This window comes from Babylonia areolata, chromosome 9 (assembly GCF_041734735.1).
Source record: "Babylonia areolata isolate BAREFJ2019XMU chromosome 9, ASM4173473v1, whole genome shotgun sequence".
Taxonomy (NCBI): Eukaryota; Metazoa; Mollusca; class Gastropoda; order Neogastropoda; family Buccinidae; genus Babylonia; species Babylonia areolata.
The window spans coordinates 5,827,565-5,843,799 of record NC_134884.1 but is presented as its reverse complement, the minus strand read 5'-3'; the positions used below and the strand labels follow the sequence as shown (position 1 = coordinate 5,843,799).

General features: G+C 42.7%; 1 protein-coding gene across 1 annotated transcript; it reads left to right on the top strand.

Moving 5' to 3' along the window:
• Positions 1-1,944: 1,944 nt before the first annotated feature.
• Positions 1,945-10,463, top strand: LOC143286030 (cytosolic iron-sulfur assembly component 2B-like). The gene is made up of 5 exons (XM_076593549.1): positions 1,945-2,088; positions 3,222-3,301; positions 4,512-4,637; positions 8,430-8,475; positions 10,210-10,463. Exons 1-5 carry the CDS (start codon positions 1,971-1,973, stop codon positions 10,308-10,310), a joined length of 471 nt encoding a protein of 156 aa, XP_076449664.1. The 5' UTR covers positions 1,945-1,970; the 3' UTR covers positions 10,311-10,463.
• Positions 10,464-16,235: the final 5,772 nt, after the last annotated feature.

Here is a 16,235-nt window from a genome sequence, read left to right as displayed (position 1 = left end):
CATGCAGCACTTCACAGTGTCCAGTCACATATGCCACGTGATGTAGTTGAGGATGTGTGGAGAGTACACAGGTATGAAACTGCAGAGTTAAGGCACCACGCAGTTATGGAACTATAGAGTTAAGCACCACACAGTTACGGAACTATAGAGTTAAGGCACCACACAGTTATGGAACTACAGAATTAAGGCACCACGCAGTTAAGGTACTATAGAGTTAAGGCACCACACAGTTATGGAACTATAGAGTAAAGGCACCACACAGTCATGGAACTATAGAGTTAAGGCACCACACAGTTATGGAACTACATAGCTAAGGCACCACACAGTCATGGAACTATAGAGTTAAGGCACCACACAGTTATGGAACTACATAGCTAAGGCACCACACAGTTATGGAACTATAGAACAAACTAAGGCACCGCCCCACAGTTACGGAACTATAGAACTAAGGCACCACATAGTTGTGGAAATGCAGAGTTAAGGCGCTACATTGTTGTTAAAATACAAAACTAATGCACTCACATAAGTGTGGAAATGCTGATCTAATGCCGGCAATACATAGTTGTGGAAACATGGAACTACTCGAATACAGTCAAGGTTGTGGTACTATACCGAGATCACAGAATACATGGTTATAGAAATACAGGGCGACGGGCGCAATAGCCGAGTGGTTAAAGCGTTGGACTGTCAATCTGAGGGTCCCGGGTTCGAATCACGGTGACGGCGCCTGGTGGGTAAAGGGTGGAGATTTTTACGATCTCCCAGGTCAACATATGTGCAGACCTGCTGGTGCCTGAACCTCCTTCGTGTGTATATGCAAGCAGAAGATCAAATACGCACGTTAAAGATCCTGTAATCCATGTCAGCGTTCGGTGGGTTATGGAAACAAGAACATACCCAGCATGCACACCCCCGAAAACGGAGTATGGCTGCCTACATGGCGGGGTAAAAACGGTCATACACGTAAAAGCCCACTCGTGTGCATACGAGTGAACGCAGAAGAAGAAGAAGAAGACGAAATACAGGGCTCATCAACAAGTTACGGAACTCTAAAGCTACTTGTAACGACGGGAGCAATGGAATGCATGGCTGCTGGGGAGAAGAGAAAAAGAAAGACCGTCGTGTAGTGCACACTGTATTGTTTATACTCGTTACAGAAACTAACTGAAGCTGTACAAACGGAAAATAGAATGAAATGCGTGTTTATGGGAACGCAGAGCGAATGGAATACATAGTTCAGAGAAAAACATTATACTTATATTTTTCGTAGCTAATGCAATAAATAGTGTTGGAGCTGTACAGTGCGAACAGAACGAGGGAAAGGTGGGAGGGGAGGGGAGTTAGTTCGTCCGGAAACTGGGCTCACTTCTAAAGCAGAGTTACAGCACGCGCACGCGCACACGCACACACACACACACACACACACACACACACGCACGCACGCACGCGCGCGCGCGCGCGCGCGCGCACTCACACACACATCAACAGTTGAAATATCCTTTACTTTCACTACTAATCAGCAGTAGCAGCAAAGTCATATCGTGCCGCAAAATAGCAAGTGTGTGTGTGTGTGTGTGTGTGTGTGTGTGTTTTCCCACGTACGTATATTGGTATGTACTACTCAATGTCTGTCTCTGATGACTTTCCCCACCTTCAGTTAATGAAGGGAAGCAATCACTACAAACGGACGGAGTACGCTATGAGTTGTCTCCAGTTTTTCCCTCTGTTGAGGGTATGAATTTGGAAACGAAAGAAGTTAAGATTTAATTTGTGATCACAGTATTCAAAAGAAATGTGTGTGTGTGTATTTTGTCCTAAATTAACTAAACCATAATTTACATTTTAATTGTATCAAAGTTCACACAAGATGTTTTATCTACTTCGTTTCAAATATGTTACCATCCAGCTTTTAGCTGTCTTGCGAAGCATTTCCGGTTTGTGACGAAGAACGAAAAGAGAAAGTGTGCCAGATGACCACGCTTGAAAATGCAAACCCACTGGTCTTTCGGCGATCAAAAGAGAGGCCGATTCTGCCAGAAGAGGAAGATGACAATATTGTGGACAAAATTGATGATAGAGAGGTTTTCGGTAAGTCTTGGTTGCAAGTTGGTTTAGTAATTTGATTGAAATTACTTTGAAGTAAGTTGTGAAAGACCAGTCATCATGCGGGACAAGTTACCAGCGCTTGGGATGAAGACAGTAAATTACACAAACTTTCAGCTTAAAAACAAAGCTGCAAGGGGTTCCCACTTCAGCAACAGTGCAATGGAATTATATGACATTGAATAATATCAGAAACAAGTGGACTTAACATTGATGAAATTACATGGGGATCTTTTTGAAATCATTATTAAGTTTCTGAGACACTGACTCAGAACCGAAGTCCAACCAAACTGGAAGTGGAACTAAAACTCAGTCTTTTCAGAACTAAATTAGATACTTTTTTCTTCTTTTTTTTTAACATCATGATGAGCTCATTCCAGTTGCAACAACTGTCTCTTTCACTCTGTCTTTGCCTGTGGATCCCTCTGTCTCAGTCATTCTCAGCAACCTCTTCACTGTTTCTATTTCTCTCTTAAGAATTCACACTCTTTCAAGTCTGATACTCTGTGTGTGTGTCTGTGAGAGAGAGAGAGAGAGAGAGAGAGAGATGTAAACTGTCAGAATCAGATACAAAAATATATCTTAGCAAGAGAAATGAACTGTGGTGAAGTATGTGATACACACAGATTACAAGTATGACAGCAAAACTTGGTGTATGACCTACAACAAAAACACTCACATCAGTGTCATAGCAAACTAAACATGATAAACATAATCTTTCCACAGTTACACACACACACACACACACACACACACACACACACGCATCACACACACACACACACACACACACACACACACACACACACATCTCTTACCACATGCAAACACCTATGGATATAACCATGAAAGCAGACTTGTACAGATATGGTTTGAGGCCAGATTTGAACAGATGTTTTGTTTGAACATGAGGAATTTATAAGGAAAGTGTATTCCAGGTGACAGGACCAGATATAGAAAAGTATGCTGTCTTTGTAATTTGTTTTTATGATGTCCCATGCAGCACACATACAGAGAGGGAGATAGTCATATTTTGGTCAGTTTGTGTATGAGACTGAGATTGTAAGAGGCTGATTCATCATGTGTTTGCTTTGAACATACTCAGTTTTGCCTTTCAGACATGATTAGAGAAATCAATGATCCAGAACACCCTCTCACTTTGGAGGAGTTGAATGTAGTGGAGGAGTCAAAAGTGAAGGTAAGAATTAAGATGACATGATAAATTTATTATAAACTTGAACACAAACTTGTTTCAAAGTTTGTCACTGTCTGTATCTCCCCCCCCCCCCCCCCCCCCCCCGCCCCCCCCCCACCACCACCACCACCACCCTCCCCTCCTCTCTCTCTCTTGTTTCTTCCTCCTTCTCTTTCCCTCTCTCTCACTCTTTCAAGTTATCTTTCTCTTTCTGTCTCTCTCTCTCTCTCACTCTCTCTCTCTCTTTGTCACTCTGTTTCTGCACACACACACACGCACGCTTGCATGCACATTTTCCACTGCTCTAGATTTTTCACTATTAATTTGTTTGTGTTTTAAATGATTAGAGATTGTTTGGAGTTCCTACACAGACTACTTCATAGGGAAGAAGTATGGGTTTATTATTTTTGTTTGCCTATTTGTATTGATAATAGTAGTTGTTGTAGTATTGAGACTTGCATCTTTGGTTAGTAACCAAACTATCAAGTCTTTTACAAACATAGAATCATTTTGCATAACAGGCTGCCAACTTGGGTAGAGCCGACTGAGAACTGCCTCTAGGCAGTCATCACTCATTTCTTTCAGACAGACTTCAGTCATGTACACACACACACACGTATGCATATTATCAGAGTGGAATTTACTTTGAAACTTTGTCAGGGAAAACTCTCTTGTTGTTTTGGGTTTGTTTGTTTGTTTTTACATGCACTAACTGACAAAGCATGCTACACACAGGGCCTCAGTTTATCAATGACAAGTTGGCAGCCAGTTATGCAAAATGATTTTATGTTTGTAAAAGACTTGATAGTTTGGTTACTAACCAGAGATTATTAGTAGTAGTTCTTTTTTTATGTATTTATCTTTTTTTTTTTTTTTTTCCTCAAGGCCTGACAAAGCGCGTTGGGTTACGCTGCTGGTCAGGCATCTGCTTGGCAGATGTGGTGTAGCGTATATGGATTTGTCCAAACGCAATGACGCCTCCTTGAGCTACTAAAACTGAAAAAACTGAGATCAGCTGTCAAGGTGCAGTGGGGAGGTGAAATACAGGCAAATGGAGGATTCGAACCTGTAATCAGCCCTGAGTGGCCCCTTATATGTCCACTGGGGTATGAAAAGAAACATGATTTGATTTGATTTGATTTGATTTGATGTGAAATGACCGGGCTCAGCTCCTGTCTATTATTATGAAGATTTGTGGCACCTGTGTTGACAGGTGGATGACGCGGAGGAGACGGTGCACATCCACTTCACGCCCACCATCCCCCACTGCTCCATGGCCACGCTGATAGGCCTGGCCATCCGTGTCAAGCTGCTGAGAGCCCTCCCCGCCAGGTTCAAGGTCATCATGTGTCTCCTCTTCCTCCTTCTCTTCCTCCACTTCCTCTTCTTCCTCTCCTTTTTCTTCTCCTCTGCTTCCTGCTCTTCCCCTTCCTCCTCTTCTTGCTCCTCCTCTTCCCACTCTTCTGTTTCCTCCTCCTTCTCCTCTTTTTTCCTCCTCTTCCTCCTCTTCCCCCTCTTCCTCCACTTCCTCTTCTTCTTCTCTTCCTCTTCTTCCTCTTTTCCCCCCTCTTCTTCCTCCTCCTCCCCCTCCTTTTCCTCCTTGTCCTCTTCCTCCTTCTTCTTTGTACGCTTATAGTTGACTTCATCAAGTTTTTGCGCCTTATACATATTATTATTAGTAGTAGTAGTTCTTTTTTTTATGTATTTTTCTCTTTTTTTTTTCTTTTTCTTTTCTCAAGGCCTGACTAAGCGCGTTGAGTTACGCTGCTGGTCAGGCATCTGCTTGGCAGATGTGGTGTAGCGTATATGGATTTGTCCGAACGCAGTGACGCCTCCTTGAGCTACTGAAACTGAAACTGAAACTGTCCTGGGGTCTCTGGCAATGCGAATGCCTCTGATAAACTGGCAGCCAGTTTTTTTTTTCATCTCTCTCTGCTCCTTGAGTTTTTCAGAGTGTCGTTCATCTCCGGCCTGTCCATTCTGTAGAGGAGGAGTTTTGTTTAATTTTTCTTCACGCATACTGGTGGTGTGTATTGTATTGTATTATACTATATTGTATTGAATTGTAATGTAGTGTAGTTTAGTATAGTTTATTACTCTTTGTTGCAACAGATTTCTCCATGAGAAATTCCTGCTGCTCTCCCCAGGGAGAGCACATCACTACAATACAGAACCACCTTTTTTTTTTCTTACTGCTTGCAGGCGTATATATATGAGTACATTAATATATTATGTTTTTCTTCTCAAAGTATATTTTTCTGCAGATTTTTGCCAGAGACAACCCTTTTGTTGTGGTGGGTTCTTTTCCATGCGCAAAGTGTATCACTGTATGCTACACACGAGTCCTGGGTTTATCGTCATCTGAATGACTCGCGTTCAGACCACCACTCAAGGTCTGGTAGAGGTGGGGGAGGGAAATATTGGCGAGTGTGGGATTCGATCCCTTAAGCTCAGATTCTCTCGCTTCCTAGGTGGATTTGTATTTGTATTTCTTTTTATCACATCAGATTTCTCTGTGTGAAATTCGGGCTGCTCTCCCCAGGGAGAGCGCGTCGCTACACTACAGCGCCACCCATTTTTTTTTGTATTTTTTCCTGCGTGTAGTTTTATTTGTTTTTCCTATCGAAGTGGATTTTTCTACAGAATTTTGCCAGGAACAACCCTTTTGTTGCCGTGGGTTCTTTTACGTGCGCTAAATGCATGCTGCACACGGAACCTCGGTTTATCGTCTCATCCGAATGACTAATCCAGATGCATTACACACTGGGCCCCCACTCCACATTATCGCTTCCTCTTCCTTCTATCCTGTTTTCTCTTACCGTAGGGACACCACTGAATAAGTCGGATGGCAACCACTTGTCTCTGTTCCTTGTCCCTCTCAGCGTGGCACTGAGTCTCAGGACTGTTCGTTGTGGGATGTCGTCCTCCTCCCATCTCTTTTTCTGCCTGCCTCTCTTTCTTCTTCCTTGCACCGTGCGTTGCAGGGTTGTCTTGGCAAGCCCTGCTGACTGTGAGACGTGCCCATGCTACTTCAGTTTGCGTCACTTTCATTGTTGTTGTGAGATTGGAATCAGTGTCCACTCTGAACATATTGAGGTCGCTTGCTTGTTATGTGCAGCCTGCCGTTCTCCATACTCTTTCTTTCCTTCTAGTCTCTCTCTCTCTCACTCTTTCTCTCTCTCTCTCTCCTCTCTCTCTCTCTCTCTCTCTCACTCTCTCTCTCTTTCATTATCATTACATTGTTGTTTTTCTTTAGTTCCGTTTCGTTGAGTTTTTGTCAGGATGTGACTTAAGTGTTTCCAAGTATTGAATATTTTCTTGGTTTAAACTGACTGAAGAATTCAGAGAAAAATATATAGTTTTTTGTTGTTGTTGTTTTGAAGCTAAACTATATGCATTTATGTTGTTGCCCCCTTGTCAAAATACCTTTCTTGGCAATGGCAATAAATAATTCCAGTGTCCAGTGTCTCTCTCTCTCTTTCTCTCTCTTCTCTATCTCTCTTTCTCTCTCCTCTCTCTCTCTCTCTCCTCTCTCTCTCTGTCTCTCTCTCTTGCTCTCCAGCAAGATGGCAGCTAGACAGGCTGTGTGAGTAAGAGGCTCAGCATACAATTCCTGACTGAAGCTGCAACTGAAGCATTAAGTGTATCATCTGCGTTAGAAATATATCCGGATTCTCTCTCTCTCTCTCTCTCTCTCTCTCTCTCTCTCTTCCTCTTGCTTTTCACATGTATGCACAAAAATTTGCAAAATTGCACACACACTAACTCACACACCATGCCTGTGCATGTCAGAGTAATAACAGTCATAACACATAAAAGCGCACACATAACGTTTGAGTGGACAGGGGAATCACAGCCCACAAAAACATTAGAAGAAGAATTCTCAAGTCATTGAGGTGAACCCCCAAAACAGGTGACTAACATTGACTCACTCAGTACGGCCAGTCCTCTCTTCTCTTCTACACAGACCCCTCGGATGTCCAGTGGGTGTCTGAACGACCCAACCTTTAGCTTCCGTCGTCAGAATTGTGGTATTCTTTGTCAACATTCACCTCTTCAGTATAAGAGCCTTCCGCTTGCAATATTTTGATGATGGTAATTGGGGTGAAACGCTGTTAACGTCGTCTCTTTCGCCGTTCGTATGGAGAGAGTTAATATGAACGGCAGAGAAGCAAAGAAAAATGATTGTAAACTCTGCTTCTTCTTCTTCTTCTGCGTTCGTGGGCTGCAACTCCCACGTTCACTCGTATGTACATGAGTGGGCTTTTACGTGTATGACCGTTTTTACCCCGCCATGTAGGCAGCCATACTCCGTTTTCGGGGGTGTGCATGCTGGGTATGTTCTTGTTTCCATAACCCACCGAACGCTGACATGGATTACAGGATCTTTAACATGCGTATTTGATCTTCTGCTTCGAAGAACAGACTGAAGCGGACCAGCTTCAACCACCTCTCCAAGGCCCTGCACCGCCAACATGAAGACCTGCTGCCCTCGTCCCCTGCCGAGATGGAAACACTCCCCGACTTCGAGGAACCCGCGACCAACTGGAAGGAGTCTCAGTCATCACAAAAGTCCCTGGGCATCGACCAAAAGGACTGCCAAGCCCTCCCTGCTGAAAGCTCTGACACTGGAGATGATTGAGACTCGGTACAACCCCAGCGAATGGACGCAGTCTTCAGAGACGGATCCTCGGAGGGAGCGGTGAAGAATGGAGGAGCAGGCATCTTCATCAGGCAAGAATTCTCAAGTATTGCTAGGTGACCCCAAAACAGGTGCTAACATTAACTCACTCAGCACGGGCCAGCCTCTCTCCTCTCACAGGACCCTCAGTTGTCGTGCGTGTTGAACCGACCAACCTTTAGTTCCTTCTTCACGAATGTGTATTCTCTAGTCAACATTCACACTCTTCAAGTGTAAGACTGCTTGCATATACACACGAAGGGGGTTCAGGCACTAGCAGGTCTGCACATATGTTGACCTGGGAGATCGGAAAAATCTCCACCCTTCACCCACCAGGTGCCATCACCGTGATTTGAACCCGGGACCCTCAGATTGACAGTCCAACACTTTAACCACTCGGCTATTGCGCCCGTCCATAAACTCTGCTGAATCAGCTTTCTCTGGTTGCAGGTGGAGGTCCAGCTCACTCCAGGAAGTCATGCATCTGAAGAAGCGAGTAAGTACTTTGGTTTTGTACGTTCGGTTTTTGTTTCTTGCTGTTGAACGTGTTTGTATGCGAGTTAACTCACTCAGTACGGCCAGTCCTCTCTTCTCCTCTACACAGACCCCTCGGATGTCCAGTGGGTGTCTGAATGACCCAACCTTTAGCTTCCGTCATCAGAACTGTGGTATTCTTTGTCAACATTCACCTCTTCAGTATAAGAGCGTTCCGCTTGCAATATTTTGATGATGGTAATTGGGATGAAATGCTGTTAACGTCGTCTCTTTCGCCGCTCATATGGAGAGAGTTAAGAGAAGGTGGGAGAGATTTCTCCTGTTATTTGTAATTGATCACAATTTTATGTCAATTCTTTGTAAAGAAAAAAAAAAAAAAGTCATTGTTTTAACCCTTTCATTGCCAGTCAGTTTAGAGTGCAGATTCCCTTATGATATAAACACAAAAAAGATGGCGTCTAAGAATAGCTGGAGATTCCTCTTGTGATGTGTAGAAAATACGGCCTGACCTACCACCAAAATTAAGAGCAGTAAGTTCATGGATAGCAGACCCATGGTCTGGTCATCCTTCAGTGACATGTGTCATCTACCTAGCTCATGCATAAATGCGAGTTTGGTGGTGAAAGGGTTAAATGTGCAATATATTTTATTGTATTATATTTTAACAAATTCCTGTGTGAAATCTGAGCTGTTCTTTCCAGGGATCGCCACTTTTTTTCTTTTCTTTTTTTTTTGTTTGTTTTTGCCTGCAAGTGTATTTGTTTCCAATCAAAAAAGATTTTTCTGTAGAATTTTGCCAAGGACAGCCCTTTCTTGCCATGGGTTCTTTTACATTGCACTAAGTGCACAGGCGCAATAGCTGAGTGGTTAAAGTGTTGGACTTTCAATCTGAGGGTCCCAGGTTGGAATCGCGGTAACGGCGCCTGGTGGGTAAAGGGTGGAGATTTTTCCAATCTCCCAGGTCAACATATGTGCAGACCTGCTAATGCCTGAATCCCCTTCATGTGCATACGCAAGCAGAAAATCAAATACGCACATTAAATATCCTGTAGTCCCTGTCAGCGTTCAGTGGGTTATGGAAACAAGAACATACCCAGCATGCACACCCCTGAAAACAGAGTATGGCTGCCTACTCGTGTGCATACGAGTGAACTTGGGAGTTGCAGCCCACGAAGAAGAAGGAGGATTGATTGATTGATTGACTGACTGATTATCATGTTGGGGAGAAAACAGTCCTGCTTGTTACAGCCCACTGATTTGTATTTGTATTTGTATTCCTTTTTATCACAACAGATTTCTCTGTGTGAAATTCGGGCTGCTCTCCCCAGGGAGAGCGTGTCGCAACACTACAGCGCCACCCATTTTTTTGTATTTTTTCCTGCGTGCAGTTTTATTTGTTTTTTCCTGTCGAAGTGGATTTTCTACAGAATGTTGTCAGGAACAACCCTTTTGTTGCCGTGGGTTCTTTTACGTGCGCTAAGTGCATGCTGCACACGGGACCTCGGTTTATCGTCTCATCCGAATGACTAGCGTCCAGACCACCACTCAAGGTCTAATGGAGGGGGAGAAAATATCGGCGGCTGAGCCGTGATTCGAACCATTACCTCTAGGCCATCACTCCACCTACATACCAGTAAGCATGGGAGCAGCAGCCCACAAGCACAGAAGAGGGAGTATAGTGTAAAAAGTTTGTGTTTTTTTCAATGCTCATGTTTATTCATGTGCCTGTGTGCAGTCAACAAACAGCTGGCAGACAAGGAGAGGGTGGCAGCTGCTCTGGAGAACTCGCATCTCCTGAACGTGGTCAACCAGTGTCTGGGTGCTCGCTCCCTGTGAACTGCGCTGCTCTCTCCTTCCTTGGTTCCTCACTTCTTGGCTGCGTTCTTTGACAGCACAGACTGCGGTCTGTGTGTGGGTGTATGGGTGTCTTGTGTGAGAGAGTGGGTGTCTGTGTGAGAGTGTGTATGTATGTGGGTGGGTGGGTGGGTGCCTGTGTGAGAGAGTGTAAGTGTGGGTGTCTGTGTGAGAGTGGGTGTGGGTGTCTGTATGAGTGGGGGTGTGTGTGAGATTGTGTATGTGTGTGGATGTCTGTGTGAGAGTGTGTATGTCTGTGTGGGTGGGTGTGTGTGTGGGTGGGTGGGGAGGGGGGTGTCTGTGTGAGTGGCGGTGTATGTGTGAGAGTATGTATGTGTGTGGATGACTGTGTGAGAGTGTGTATGCCTGAGTGAGTGTGTGTGTGTATGGGTGTCTATGTGAATGAGTGTTTATGTGTGTGGGTGTGGGCGTCTGTGTGCGAGTGTGTGTGTGTGTGTATCTGTGTGAGTGTGGGTGTCGGTGTGAGTGTTGTGTTTACGTCTGTGTGAGTGTTTAAATTTTAGAGGGAATGACACTCGGGGCTGAAAGCGTTGACAGGAACCCAAGTTATGATCTGTTTCAACCATTTAGCAGAAGGTTAACTCTTTCCATACGAACAGCGAAAGAGACGACGTTAACAGCGTTTCACCCCAATTACCATCATCAAAATATTACAAGCGGAAGGCTCTTATACTGAACTAAGATGTGAATGTTGACAAAGAATACCACAATTCTGACGACGGAACCCACTGGACATCCAAGGGGTCTGTGTAGAGGAGAAGAGAGGACTGGCCGTACTGAGTGAGTTAAATGCCTAAAACTGTCTTGTGTCTGATGCAAAATGTGCATTATCATAATGACTGCATAGAGCGACAGCATAGACAAGTACAACAATGGCCATGAAAGGGAATTGTGTTCTTTGGATCTGTCGCTTCTTCCCATCATAAATCACTACTAGTTTGTCATGAACTTGGTCGTGTATGTTTGTACAAATCTTTCTGTCCACCCAACCACCTGAAATATTCTTCTTTTCTTTAATAGTTGTTGACTCACTTGTGTAAACAAAGTGAGTCTATGTTTTAACCCGGTGTTCGGTTGTCTGTGTGTGTGTCTGTGTCTGTGTCTGTGTGTCCGTGGTAAACTTTAACATTGACATTTTCTCTGCAAATACTTTATCAGTTGACTCCAAATTTGGCATAAAAATAGGAAAAATTCAGTTCTTTCCAGTCATCTTGTTTAAAACAATATTGCACCTCTGGGATGGGCACAAAAAAATTTTAAAAAAAGAAGCCTAATTATATGCAAACTGCACTTACTGTTATATTTATATTTTTTGTATTCTCTAAACTTGGCACTTTGACCTCTTATTCTGACACAACAACAAGAGGAGTCATTATTATCATTTTTTGTTCAAACAGGAACTTCTTTTGCTAAGCATGGAATTTTTATTTATTTTGCAAACGTTTTGGTGCAGATAGTAAAAAAGGGAAATTACTCTGTAATTAATGCTAGGGGACTTAATTTATCACAAGTGAGTCTTGAAGGCCTTGCCTGTCTTGTTTTTACTGTGTTTTTACCACCCTGTTCTGAGACAACCAATAGTTGTCTGTAAAAGCAAGTCCTTTGTTTTCAGGACATGTGAAGTGTTTGGGGACGGGCGGAATAGCCGAGTGGTTAAATCGTTGGACTGTCAATCTGAGGGTCCTGGGTTCGAATCACGGTGACGGCACCTGGTGGGTAAAGGGTGGAAATTTTTCCGATCTCCCAGGTCAACATATGTGCAGACCTGCTAGTGCCTGAACCCCCTTTGTGTGTATATGCAAGCAGAAGATCAAATACGCACGTTAAAAATCCTGTAATCCATGTCAGCGTTCAGTGGGTTATGGAAACAAGAATATACCCAGCATGCACACCCCTGAAAACGGAGTATGGCTGCCTACATGGCGGGGTAAAAACGGTCATACACGTAAAAGCCCACTCATGTGCATACGAGTGAACGCAGAAGAAGTAGAAGTGTTTGTGGAGGCAGAACTATTTTCATTTTACATGTACTCTAAAAAAATTTGTTCTTCTTGAATTGTATTTGTATTTCTTTTTATCACAACAGATTTCTCTGTGTGAAATTCAGGCTGCTCTCCCCAGGGAGAGCGCATCGCTACACTACAGCGCCACCCATTTTTTTGTATTTTTTCCTGCGTGCAGTTTTAGTTGTTTTTCCTATCGAAGTGGATTTTTCTACTGAATTTTTCCAGGAACAACCCTTTTGTTGCCGTGGGTTTTTTTACGTGCGCTAAGTGCATGCTGCACACGGGACCTCAGTTTATCGTCTCACCCGAATGACTAGCGTCCAGACCACTACTCAAAGTCTTGTAAAAGGATCCCCCATTTCAGTTTCAGGCTGTGTAACACTTTTTTTTTTCTTTTTTTTTTTTTAACATAATTCAGATTTAGCCAATTCATTGATTGAGGTAAGCAGTGAAATAGTAATCTCTTCTCAATTTTTAATTTAGCCTATTCACTAATTGAGGTAAGCAGTGACATAGTAATATCAATATACCTACATACTCACATGTTTTGTTCTTTAGCCTGCAGATGTTTTTATCAGTCTCAACTAATATGTACAATCATGATGAAAGTTTCATATTTATTAAATCAGAATGATCACTACAAACATTTTAGCTTTTGTTTGTTTGTTTGTTGTTTTTTTGGTTTGTTTTTTTCTTTTTTTGCGTTTATGTAAGTTCGTGCCTGCCTATGTGTGTGTATGTGTTAGGGTAGCTGCTAGATGCACGTGTTGTTAAAATGTATGTACGCAGTGTGTGTGTAGTCATATTTTGGTGTGTGTGTGTGTAACATAGATGTAATGTTTTATGTTGACAAAGCATTTTTCTAAAGCACCTAGAGCAGATTTCTGGATAGTGTGCTATATAAGTATCCATTATTATTATTATTCAAGCATGATACTTTTCCGCCGTTAGGCGGAAAATCGCCGTGGTTCATTACAAATCAGCCGTTCAAAATATCGATCCGCCGCCAGTGAAGATGATTCCGCCGCACGAAACTTTGATTTCCGCGGAGCGACACATTTCAATAAATTCTGGAAGGCGGGGGTCATTTTTGGCTCTGCACCGGTTTCCAATCAATGATTATCATAGTAGGCCTATCCCAGAATTCACTTCCGCTTCGCGGGAAGTCTCGTTTGTTGACCGGCTTACTCTAGGCTACAGCGACGTAGATCTAGGCTACAGTGAACGACTCACACAATGCCAAGGCCTGTTTTCATTGAACGGACAGCTAAAACATCTTCTTTTGATCGAGATTCAAAGAACAAATGGAGATGGGAATGGATGGACAAAACTGTTGAAGATCAGCGAGTTGGCGAGGTGATACGGAAGATTGAGAAAGTAAAACTAAAAGTTTTCCTGTTTCTGGGACAGACCTGTTTGGATGACTTAACTTTGCTGAATGACATTTTGCTGTTGGATAAATTTACCTGTGGATTGGTGGTCCGGTAAGGCTATAATTCATGCATGATCATTTTTTATCATACTAACAGCGTTTCTTTGTAATGTTCTGTGTGCTTTTCTCACACCCAGTTTGCCCCTTACAGTAACAATACTAACTTTTCCAGGTAAATTCTAACACATGGAATGGGCTTGCAAGGATTGCTCCAACTGACTTTTTAGTGTCTATATAGACTATATACTAATTAATAGACACTAAAAAGTCAGTTGGAGCAACCCTTGCAAGCCCATTCCATGTGTCTTGTTGTTATGTGTTCTTACTCTGATTTTATATATATATATATGGCTAATTCGTGTTCAAAATGTCAAATTTCCCCGGAGGAGCATGCCCCCGGATCCCCCCCTCCCCACCCTTTTTTTGGGGGGGAGGGGGGGGGGGGATTGTACCGTGTTAAGCCTCGTTCTAAAGATGGGGGGGGGGGGGGGGGAGTAAACAGTTACACTAATTGAGAAAATCCATGTCTGTATTAATTAGTCTTTTATTTTTGACACTGTTGTGGGTTCAGTCCACAGAAAAAAAAATCCTCTTTTTTTTTTCCAATTTCAGCTGCATTTTTTGTTGTCTGATTTTCCTCCTTTTTTTTTCCTGCCTTGGTGGCATGCCTGATTATTATTCATTTGAATCTTTGGTTTATGTTTGCAATCTTAGATCAGTGTTTTCTCTCTCAGTTGTTATAACTTTTTTTTTTCTATTCGAAGAAGTGTTACCATGTAACTTTTTTGTTTTGTTTCCTGTATTGTATCTATGTATGCGTTTGCATGTGTGTTGTGTGCATTATTGTATTACTGTCCTGTCACATCTATGTATGCGTTTGCATGTGTGTTGTGTGCATTATTGTATTGCTGCCCTGTCACATCTATGTATGCCTTTACATGCGTGTTGTGTGCATTATTGTATTGCTGTCCTGTCACATCTGTGTATGCATTTGCATGTGTGTTGTGTGCATTATTGTATTGCTGTCCTGTCACATCTGTGTATGCATTTGCATGTGTGTTGTGTGCATTATTGTATTGCTGTCCTGTCACATCTGTGTATGCGTTTGCATGTGTGTTGTGTTCATTATTGTATTGCTGTCCTGTCACATCTATGTATGCGTTTGCATGTGTGTTGTGTGCATTATTGTATTGCTGCCCTGTCACATCTATGTATGCCTTTACATGCGTGTTGTGTGCATTATTGTATTGCTGTCCTGTCACATCTATGTATGCCTTTACATGCGTGTTGTGTGCATTATTGTATTGCTGTCCTGTCACATCTGTGTATGCATTTGCATGTGTGTTGTGTGCATTATTGTATTGCTGTCCTGTCACATCTGTGTATGCATTTGCATGTGTGTTGTGTGCATTATTGTATTGCTGCCCTGTCACATCTATGTATGCGTTTGCATGCGTGTTGTGTGCATTATTGTATTGCTGTCCTGTCACATCTGTGTATGCATTTGCATGTGTGTTGTGCATTATTGTATTGCTGTCCTGTCACATCTGTGTATGCATTTGCATGCGTGTTGTGTGCATTATTGTATTGCTGTCCTGTCACATCTGTGTATGCGTTTGCATGTGTGTTGTGTTCATTATTGTATTGCTGTCCTGTCACATCTGTGTATGCGTTTGCATGTGTGTTGTGTTCATTATTGTATTGCTGTCCTGTCACATCTATGTATGCGTTTGCATGTGTGTTGTGTGCATTATTGTATTGCTGCCCTGTCACATCTATGTATGCCTTTACATGCGTGTTGTGTGCATTATTGTATTGCTGTCCTGTCACATCTATGTATGCCTTTACATGCGTGTTGTGTGCATTATTGTATTGCTGTCCTGTCACATCTGTGTATGCATTTGCATGTGTGTTGTGTGCATTATTGTATTGCTGTCCTGTCACATCTATGTATGCGTTTGCATGTGTGTTGTGTGCATTATTGTATTGCTGTCCTGTCACATCTATGTATGCATTTGCATGTGTGTTGTGTGCATTATTGTATTGCTGTCCTGTCACATCTATGTATGCATTTGCATGTGTGTTGTGTGCATTATTGTATTGCTGTCCTGTCACATCTGTGTATGCATTTGCATGTGTGTTGTGTGCTTTACTATACTGCTTTCTTGTCACAACAGACTGCTGTTTGTAAAATTCAGGCCGATGTCCCTGAAAACATTGCACCACATTGCAAAGCCACCTTTCATTCTGTTTTTTGTCTGCAGATAGGTCTCTCCCTGTAAATTTTTGGTTTTTTTTTTTTTTTTTTTTTTTTTTTTTTTTTTTTTTTTACATTATGTTGACGGGGACACTTGCATTGTTGCCATGTGTTCTTTAACATGTGCCAAGTGCAAGCTGCATGTGGATTTCAGTTAAATAATCTGAAAGACTGGCACTCGGACTACTCCA

Excerpts from the sequence above, each read along its gene's own strand:
- LOC143286030 (XM_076593549.1), top strand. The coding sequence starts at position 1,971 with ATGACCACGCTTGAAAATGCAAACCCACTGGTCTTTCGGCGATCAAAA. Across the intron at positions 2,089-3,221 it reads TGATGATAGAGAGGTTTTCG|ACATGATTAGAGAAATCAAT; the intron begins GTAAGTCTTGGT and ends TTTGCCTTTCAG. Across the intron at positions 3,302-4,511 it reads TGGAGGAGTCAAAAGTGAAG|GTGGATGACGCGGAGGAGAC; the intron begins GTAAGAATTAAG and ends CTGTGTTGACAG.